Source organism: Talpa europaea (assembly GCF_964194135.1).
Source record: "Talpa europaea genome assembly, chromosome: 8".
Lineage (NCBI taxonomy): Eukaryota > Metazoa > Chordata > Mammalia > Eulipotyphla > Talpidae > Talpa > Talpa europaea.
The window spans coordinates 52,505,209-52,514,910 of record NC_140075.1 but is presented as its reverse complement, the minus strand read 5'-3'; the positions used below and the strand labels follow the sequence as shown (position 1 = coordinate 52,514,910).

Sequence of the window (9,702 nt, the reverse complement as noted above, 5' to 3'; positions counted from 1 at the left end):
AAGGCAGGGAGTCTGGGGGTTCAGTGAGGTGAATGGAAATTCAGTGGAGGAAAGGGGAAGCCACAGTGGGGGACCTGGGCAGCCAGGTGGGAGGCCAAAGATGCTGAGCCTTCCGGAAGGGTATGTTCTACAGGCAGGCCTGGTTGTATGAGTGAGTGCAAAGAAAGGAATGAATGTGGGGTTCAAAGAGAGGAGGATGAGAAGGTGGGAAAGTCAACTTTACCTCCCAGTGTGAATTATCTCTGGCAGCAAGGAAAGGCAGACACAAAGACCAATGTCTATACTCTCTGGTCCCGACCTGCCACTCCCACCTTGAACTTCGAAGACTATGGTGTACTGAAAGTGACACAAACCCCAAGGACTGGGTCACTGCCCTCGACTCTGAAAGGGGACATCAATGGGATGTTCCCAGGGCCTAGAGCCAAGCCATCTGAATGCTGACTCAGGCCCCATCGGCCACCTCAGCATTCTCACCCATCCATGCTGAATGGGGCTGTTGAAGCTCTTTGTAGAGGGCTTAGCCACTGACCACACCCTCAACCAGGGCCTTTGACTCCTGCTTTCAGGGGGCAGCAAAAGCCCAAGGGGTCAGTCTGAGCATACTCTTGCCACCAGCTGCTGCTCTGGGAGCATCTTGAGTTGAGGACAATCCTGGGTAAACTGTCTAGGGTGGCATCAGAGAGATGATCCCAGTGGGAGAGAATATTCCTGACTTTCAGGACCATAAGCCCTGGGATGGCAATCCTGCTCACAACCCCCAGCTTAGGGGGGGGTCTGTCTTGTGCACACACCACAGTGTGCAGGTGGGGTGCTGCAAGGACTCTGTGATTGTCTTACCTCCCCCATCAAACTGGAACTTCCTGAAGGCAGAGGGGTTTCCCCATCAGTTCAGTTATGGGTTGTGTCTCCCCCACCATCAGACAGGTGGTTTGGAATCTTGCCCATCAGAACCTGAAACCTCTCAAGTCCAGCATTCCTCTCCCCCTTAGTGTTTAACACAGGCATCAGACTGTGTTTAACATCATACTGTGTCTCAGTCTGATGGTGAGCCATGGGCCAGCAAAACCAACACCTCTCTAGATAAATTGTCCCCATCTTGTCTTGTCCTTATCCCTTACTGGTCTTTGTCCCAAATGGGATCTGGGCCCCCAGCCCCAGCACATAGGTCTACCCCTGCCAGGTATGATTTTTCAGGTATGGGAGAGGGCCAGGTGCCATGAAGCTGATGCTGTATGTTACCCTTTGGTTGGTGCTTCTGCTGGTGTCCAGGCTGGAGGCCACCAGGAAGGGATCCCTGCAAGAAGCCTTCTTCTACTATGGAATCTTCCCACTTGGTATGTCCATTCCTCTGTTGGTCTGTCTGTGAGCTTGTCCCCCTTGGCTGGCTTGCCAATAAGTTTGGTGTTTTAGCATCCTGACAGGTAGAATGAAGAAAACATAGTTGCTCAAAAATGAAAGAAGTTCCTAACAGATATTTTAAGTTGCCATACAGATAGGAAATGCTAACAAGAGCTAACATTATGCCAAAGAGAAAATGTGTTTAATGTATCATGTCTTCCCCCACCCCACCCCACATGCTTCTACTCCTAGGGAGACAGGAGCAGGCTACTGGCTGGGGAGATTAGGGGAGGCTAAGGCCCAGAGTGGGGTCTCTGCTTGCAGGCTTCTCCTGGGGTGTGGGCAGTTCTGCCTTCCAGACAGAGGGTGCCTGGGACCAGGATGGGAAAGAGCCCAGTGTCTGGGACACCTTCACACACAGCAGGAAGGGGAAGGTGTTTGGGGACGAGACAGCAGATGTGGCTTGTGATGGCTACTACAAGATCCAGGTGGGTGGCGTATGTGTGTGTGTGCATACCTGAGAGGAAGGCATTGATATACTGGGGAGGCCTAGGTAACAAAGTCAACCCAGTGCTCTGTTGAACACCCTCTACCCCAGTACAGTCAGAGGCTAGGCCAGTGATGACAAGTTGGGGTATGCCAGGATGTTGGGTTAGGAGAAAAGCAGGGGCCCACCTAAGCCAGTGCCTTAGTTCAAACAATGGGTGGCTGGAGGGCTAATGCTGAGGTCCAAGGCCTGAAGGCCATGGTGGCTGAACTCTGGTCCCTGCTTGTGAATCAAACCCCTACAGAGTGAATAGCACTAATTCTCTTCAGTCCCTCTCCTCAGTACCCACTTTCTTCACTGGGTTGATTTCTTGGGGGAGTTGTCACTCAAGTTTATTGGGAACACCTAAGGGACTTCTCAAATTGTCCCATATCCTGCATTTTTTTTAAAGATTTATTTATTGATTGATTGATTTATTGATTTATACATACATACATACAAGCACTGGGTACAGTCAGAAGCGCGGGAGGGTGAGAGAATTCACCAGAGCCAGAGCGGGGAGCAGAGCAGGCAGAAGGACCGAAGTACACTGCTGAGGGGAGCAGCGGGCGGCAGGAGAGGTCTGCGCGCCATGTGGGATCCTCCTCCGGTGGCCGGGGAGCAGCCGGGGATCGAACTGGCCCTGCAGAGGCTGCGGGCAGCTTCGCAACCCAGCGCTCAACCGCTGCGCCACCAGGGAGGCCCATCCTGCATTTTTTTTGACTCATCACCAAGAGGAAGTGGAGCAAGGGGTTTCACAACTATTTTATCAGTAATAGTTCCTTCCTTACTCCTAGGAGTATGGAGAAGAGTAAGCCTTGGCCAGGGTGTGGGGGTACAGAGTGACCCCACTTCCCTGCCCCTAGGGCCTAGGTGACCTGCCTGTCCCCCACCCCATCTACACAGGAGGATATTGTTCTGCGGAGGGAGCTGCACATGAGCCATTATCGATTCTCCCTGTCTTGGCCCCAGATCCTACCTACAGGCATCTGAGGTGAACAAGGGCAGCCTCACCCAGCCCATTCATGGCCCCTTTGGCCATGTTGGTCTTTCAGGAATGCCACAGGGCCCTGGGGAGGCAAAGCAGCCCATGAAGCTGGTTTCTCCTGGCAGCAGCTCTGCCAGTTCTGCAGGTAGCTGGGCTCCCAGGAGCAGTCCCCCCACCATGCCCTCCCCACAAGACCTGCATGCTGGTGGGTGGAGGGTGCCTTCAGACCCAAGAAAAGCCACAAAGTGCTACACTGTGGCCCAAGACCAATGTCCTTTCTCAGAAAGTCCCTTTTTATTTTACCTTCAGCTGACCAGGTGAATGAGAAAGGAATCCAGTTCTACAGTGATTTCATCGATGCCCTTCTGAAGAGCAACATCATTCCCATTGTGACCCTGCACCACTGGGATTTTCCCCAGGTGAGGACAGATGCAGAATCACAAATCCATGGGGAGACTGACTCTGCCGGAGGGAGCCTAATTTGGGGTTGGGACAGACATGGGGGTCTAGCATCTGGCTTGGGATCTGAAGATGGGAGGGAATGAAAGAGAAATCTCTCAAACTCACCAGGGCAGGCAGTTCTCACTGATGTTCACAATGAGTGGTGAAGGTAGATTTTGATGTTTTCCAAAAAAAAATTTTGGTCTAAAAATAACAAATCAAATTATAAAGAAAGAAACATCTTTTTTTTTTTTAAAGATTTATTTATTTATACAAGAGCTGGGGTACAGTCAGAGGTGCGGGAGGGCAAGATAACTCACCAGAGACAGTGAGGAGCAGAACAGGCAGATGACTGAAGACACTGCTGAGGGGAGCAGTGAGCGAAGCAGGAGAGGTCTGCCATGCCATGTGGGACTCTCTCTGGCCGGCTGGGAATCGAACCCACGCTGCAGAGGCTGTGGGCAGCTTCACAGTGAGGCGTTCAACCTGCTGCGCCAACGGGGAGGCCCAAGAAAGAAACATCTTTTGACTAAAATTTGATGACATGACATAATTTAGCCTTTTTCCCAGTTTGTTTGAGCCATAGCCCTCATGCCTAAGCACCCACTCCCAAGATACTTGCACGAACTTTCAAGATGCTTAAGAAAATCAGCTACACATCACCATTCAAACAAGTTTTTCATCATTCCACAAGGCCCCACTGAGATCATGGCCTCCCTGTAGTGTGTATATAACTCTGTGACACAGGGCAGGTGACGCTGAGTAGTCTCAGGAGGCCAAAGGAAGAAGACATGGCTGCGGGCAGGTGTTGGCAAGAAGATGAGTCCCATCAGTGCTTTGAAGGCTTGGGACATGAGATGGGAGGAGGGGGTGCTCTGCTTGGAGGGTGCTGCTCTGGGGGATGGTGCGGAGGCAGGGAAGGACTAGACAAGGACTAGACAAGGCATTCAGGTAGATTTGGGGAGCAGGCAGGAGAGGGGGAGAGACACTGCCAGAGTAGCTTGGGGCCAGAGGTGGAAAGCCCCCAGCTGGAGTCACTGGGGTTTGAGGTGGGGAGGGGGGCCTCCAGAAGCCTTTAAACTGGAGTAGGAGGCATAAAGCAAGAAGTAGGCTTTAGGGAGGTGACCTAAAAGTCACATTCCAGTTTTTTCCTTTGCTGATTGCTTACATTAACCTGCCCCCTTTAGTATTCCTGCAAACCCATCAGGTAGTCTTGATAAAATAATGAATCCCGGAAAAATGCCATGTCATGAGAAAACAGATTTCTTTGGGAGACAGCCCTGCACCCAAGAAAGCAGCACATAGGCTTCTGGGAGGTTTCTAACATCTGAGTTTCTAATCAGAGCTTCCATGCCCAGACTCATGTCTTATTCCCTTAGAACTTATAGTCAAATATAAAAATAAAATTTAATAAATAAAAAAAAGAACCTATAGTCAAGATTCTCTTCCCATTTTTAGACCCCTTTCCCTGGCAAATTTACTTATATGTTCATTCTATCAAGCACCTTATAAAGTTTAAGCATGACAGTCTCAAACCTTCTCTGGTCCCTCCCATATTCATACAGATGGATCACACAGTTTATCTCCACATGTAATTGTTTCATAGTCCATTAGTTCACCACCTCCAAGTCTCAGCACCCAATGTCCTGCGCATCTTTGCCCCCCTTTCTGCTAAACATCCTCTATAGCTGCAATAACGCATGTTTCTCCCATAAACTTGGCCAATCAGCTCCAAAAGACTTCTCTTCAGACAGACCTTTGAGAAACCTGCTTTTCTCTCCTCTTCTCTTTGAAGCTGCTTCAGGTCAAATACGGTGGGTGGCAGGATGTGAGCATGACTACATACTTCAGTGAATATGCCAATCTGTGCTTCGAGGTCTTTGGGGACCGGGTGAAGCACTGGGTTACCTTCAGTGATCCTCAGGTAAGCAGGGCCCTCTGTAGGTGAGGAGACCCACTTCCTGGATTAGCATGTACTCTACCTTTTCTCACAAGTCCTGTGGTCCCCACTTGCATCCCTATAGACAATGGCAGAAAAAGGCTATGAGACAGGCCACCACGCACCAGGCCTGAAGCTCCATGGCATGGGTCTGTACAAGGCTGCACACCACATCATTAAGGTAAGGTGGGCCCTTTCGGGATTGAAGGCTGGGTTCAAAGTAGAGGGACAGGGCCTCCCTGGTGGCGCAAGGGATTAAGCACAGCATTGTGAAGCTATCCACAGCCACGGCAGTATGAGTTCCATCCCCGGCTGGCCAGGGAGCTACCCACATGGCACAGCAGACCTCTCCTGTCTCGCCAGCTGCTCCCCTCAGCAGAATAAATTTCAGTCAGTCTGTGTGGTCTGTTCCCCACTCTGTCTCTGGTGAATCCTCTCACCCCTCCCCCACACTTCTGGCCTGTACCCCAGTTCTTGTATGCATAAATAAATCAATCTTCAAAAAAAAAAGTGACGGGGCAACTCCCAATGTCAGTTCATGCTGCCCCAGGGGGCTAAGGCTGAGCTCATCCTCCATAGTTCCACTTCAAAACCAGCCTATTCCATACACCTTTCCACTTCCCTCCCATGAATATTATAAGGGAGGGTCCTGTCATCTGTGCTCTGCTGCACACTATGGCCTATGTGATAAAATGGCTGCTCTCCAGAGCTTACAATATAGCTCAGGGGGTGGAGCATACACCTGTGAAAACATGTCACCTATAGGTCTAAACTGTCTTGTGAGGTGACAAGTGGAATGGTGGTAGGTGGGGTGGAGTAGAGGTGATAGTACAAAGGGCTAAAACCTCTGAATGAATGAAAGTAACAGCAGGTTGGTGTAGGACAGCAGTGAGGAAGAATTAGGAGTGCTCCCTGATACCATGGGCTTTAGAGGATCAGGGGTTTTTGAAGACACAAGGAGAAAGAGTTTGGAAGCAACAATAAAGAGCAACACAGACATTACCTTAAAGTTTTGGGGGTGTAAGAAAAAAGAATGCCTGAAGTAGTCTTTACCAGCATCAGGCATCAGTTAGGCAGTGACAGTGAAGGAGACACTCAGACAAAAGTGATAAAGTGACTAACCATGGGTTACAAGGCTACCAGAAAGACGAGCAGGGGGAATAGAAAGGATGACATTACAGGACTGGATGAGGGTAGGGTGATGATGACTGGAAAACAGGAATAAGACACGATGGGAAGGCCCCAGTGACTCTAAGCTGAAGTCGGATAATCTGAGAAAGCAGAAAAGGATCACTGGAAGGCATACCAGACCCTTGAATTCATGTGAGAGAAATTCTCATTCTTTCTATCTTAGGCATATGATTCACCTGTGATTAAAGGGTAGAGATCTGAAGACATCTTTAGTAATGAACATGGAGGTGACTTTTGTCTGTAAAAGGCCGCAAAGAGGTGCAGTATGGGTCACTCAAACATAAATAAAGAAGAGACCACAGGTGTATTTTTAGTCATGGACACTTCAAATAGCCCAAGACAAATTTTGCTAATACATCGACTTTTTTTCCAACATTATATATTCACAATGTATTCACATTAAATAATTCTTTAAATTGTAAAAAAAAAAAAAAAAGGTAGTAAGGTAAATAGAGGTGATTCTTATACATACATAAAGTCCTCACTTACTGTCATCAGTAGATTCTTGAAAACTGACTTTAAGTGAAATAACACATAATTAAAAAAATTGAGTAACGTCATTTCATTCAAAGTCATTTTGTTATAACATTGACGAGAAAATAAAACCCCAGCTGACACGGAACAAAATAATATTGTTCGAGGACCACATATATATTATGTATATTATATATATTAGAGATATACCATGCCCTTTTTAATTTTTTTTGAGGTGTAACTGACATGTTAGTTGCAAGTACACAATGTAGTGACTCAATATTTGTAAATATTGTAAAATGATCACAAACCACAACAGATTTAGTTAATATCTATCACTAGACAGTTACAAATATTTTTCTTGTGATGAAGACTTAAAATCTATTCTTAGTCTTTCAAATATGCAATAGTCACCTTGCTATACATTTTATCCCCACAACTTACCTACTTCACAACTGAAGTTTGTACCTTTTGACCCCCTTCACCCTCCCCATCCGAATAGCGCTTTCAGAAGTTCTACTTCATCACTTCATTAGACAATCCCACGACTGTTTGTCTAGTTGGTTACTGCTGGCTGGCAAAGAGGAATTACAGGGACAGAAGGCTGATGAATTAGACTGTTTCCTCTATAGTATAAAGAAAAAAAAAAGAAAATAGTTGCCTCCAAGGTCTGAGGAAGGGAGACTATGGATTGGCATAAGCAATGCTGAAAACGATAGATCTTATATTGGATCTCTGGAAATAGGAAGAAAACGCCACTTCGGGCTGACAGGGAGGAGTCAGGCAGCTCTGTGAATTCTGGCTCCTCTTGCAGGCCCACGCACAAGCGTGGCATTCCTACAACCGCACATGGTATCACAGGCAGTAAGGTGAGCTTCACCACATGCGTGCTGAGAACAGACAATTCTTGGACCAGCAATGTCCTTCCTGCCCCCCACCACCCTTTTCTTTTTTTCACAAGGTCTGGTGGGGATTTCATTAAACTGCAATTGGGGAGAACCTGTGGATACCAGTAACCCCAGGACATAGATGCAGCCGAGAGATACCTACAGTTCTGCCTGGGCTGGTTTGCTAACCCCTTGTGCCACCAGGGAGACCCCCCAAAATTCTATACGCATTTTTAAAAAATACTTTTGAAAATATACCATGAAAGAGAAATATTTTATCCATTCTAGTTTGACTGAATCATACTGTTAATTGCTAATTCTAGTATTTTGTTTATATTGGCCTTTGTGGAGGGAAAGAAGGAAGGAATACTCAACCATTATACCAAATGGAATGAAAAATCACACACTCTATATACTGTATTTACTCATTCAGCAAGTAATTATCAAGCCATCACTATTAGCTAGGGGGTGTTTAAGCTTTGTTTGTGTAGCAGTGAACAGAACAACGTCCCTGTTCCACAGAGCACTTCTCATGCAACAGAATCCAAAGGATCAGAGATATGCATCAAGAAATGTCAACAAATACCATGTTTTTATATTGAATTTTGTTTTTATTTCTCTATAAGGGATATTGGAGAAATACACTTCATTTTAACAAAATAATCTTTAAGACCAAACCATATCAATTCAGTTACTTTTATAAGTCAATATACCACTGAGCCCTCACCCCATCTAAATAACCAAGCAATATTAAAAATGTATATTCCATTAAAGTAAATGTAGAAACATGTAGAATTTACTGTTGAGTCTAGTAAGCTCCAAGAGAACGTGGGCTATGCCTTATTAATCTTGCTAACCAGGATGCCTGGCACAAAACCCAAATAAATACCCACTATTCTATTAATGTACATGAAATATGTGTAACACTTAAAGATTATTATTTAACTATGTAAGAATGACCATAAAAAATTCAATGTGGAAATTCCCACACCTCTTAAGATATACAATAACATCTCTGAATGGCTAGAAATGTTTCTTAAGGATTTTTTTCTGTCACAAATCCTCCCCCTCCAAAAATAGAAAAGGTAAAATATGGCTGCTAATATTCTGAGATTAACTTATGGCAGTACAATATTGATATGCATTCATACTTTATTACAGTACGTATGGAATAACCAAATTTAGGCATTCTCTGTCACAATTTTTGAAATATTTTACAAAGCCCTGACATAATTTTTTTAACATTTAATTTACCAGGTTCTCTTTTATAGCAAATGAGAAAAATGAGAAAGTGTGATGATGCCATTTTCCAAGTTCCTCCAATACAGTTAAAACTTTCAGGATGAAGCTATCAATAGATTCATGAAGATGGTCACATTCTCATTGCAGTGCTGCTCTCTCCCATTTCAGAGCCTCTGCTAAGTCACATGCAGATGGTGACGGAGATTGTGCTACCTACAGTCTGCACCCTCTGTGTACTCATCGCTGCGGTTCTCCCAATGCTCCTCCTGCAGGGCCAGAGCTGAGCCAGGATACCCATTTAGTAGCTTCATCTTTCATACAGAATTTTCAGCATCTTCTTTTCCTTTCTCTGTGTTGAAGGTTTACATACATTTCTGTTTTCAGGTTCTAATAATTCTTTTTTTCCCCCTTTTTCTCTCTCTTTTTAATATTTATCCTGGTTTAAGAATTAGAAAATAAAAGTAAGCATAAATAAAATAAAAATTAGTCCTCTCAAAGTCAATGATAATATTCTGCTATGTACTATGCACCTATTTTCATTTTGTAGACAGGGAACATAGTGCACAAGCTGCTTTGTGATGTGACTTCTTTCCATTCTTAAATCTGTCCAGAAATATAACTAACATAGAAATGACTGCTATCCCAATGCTGCCCTATCTATACAAGATGGATAGAG

The 9,702-nt window shown here is 45.5% G+C and overlaps 1 protein-coding gene across 1 annotated transcript; it reads left to right on the top strand.

Moving 5' to 3' along the window:
- Positions 1-1,192: 1,192 nt before the first annotated feature.
- Positions 1,193-9,310, top strand: LCTL (lactase like; the record flags this gene model as incomplete). Its single annotated transcript, XM_084240173.1, is given in 12 exon segments — positions 1,193-1,334; positions 1,663-1,826; positions 2,771-2,854; position 2,858; positions 3,162-3,271; positions 5,089-5,217; positions 5,318-5,413; positions 7,712-7,761; positions 7,854-7,915; positions 7,918-7,978; positions 8,865-8,869; positions 9,195-9,310. Coding segments are annotated over 12 exon segments (1,020 nt in total), but the record flags the coding sequence as incomplete, so codon positions are not given.
- Positions 9,311-9,702: the final 392 nt, after the last annotated feature.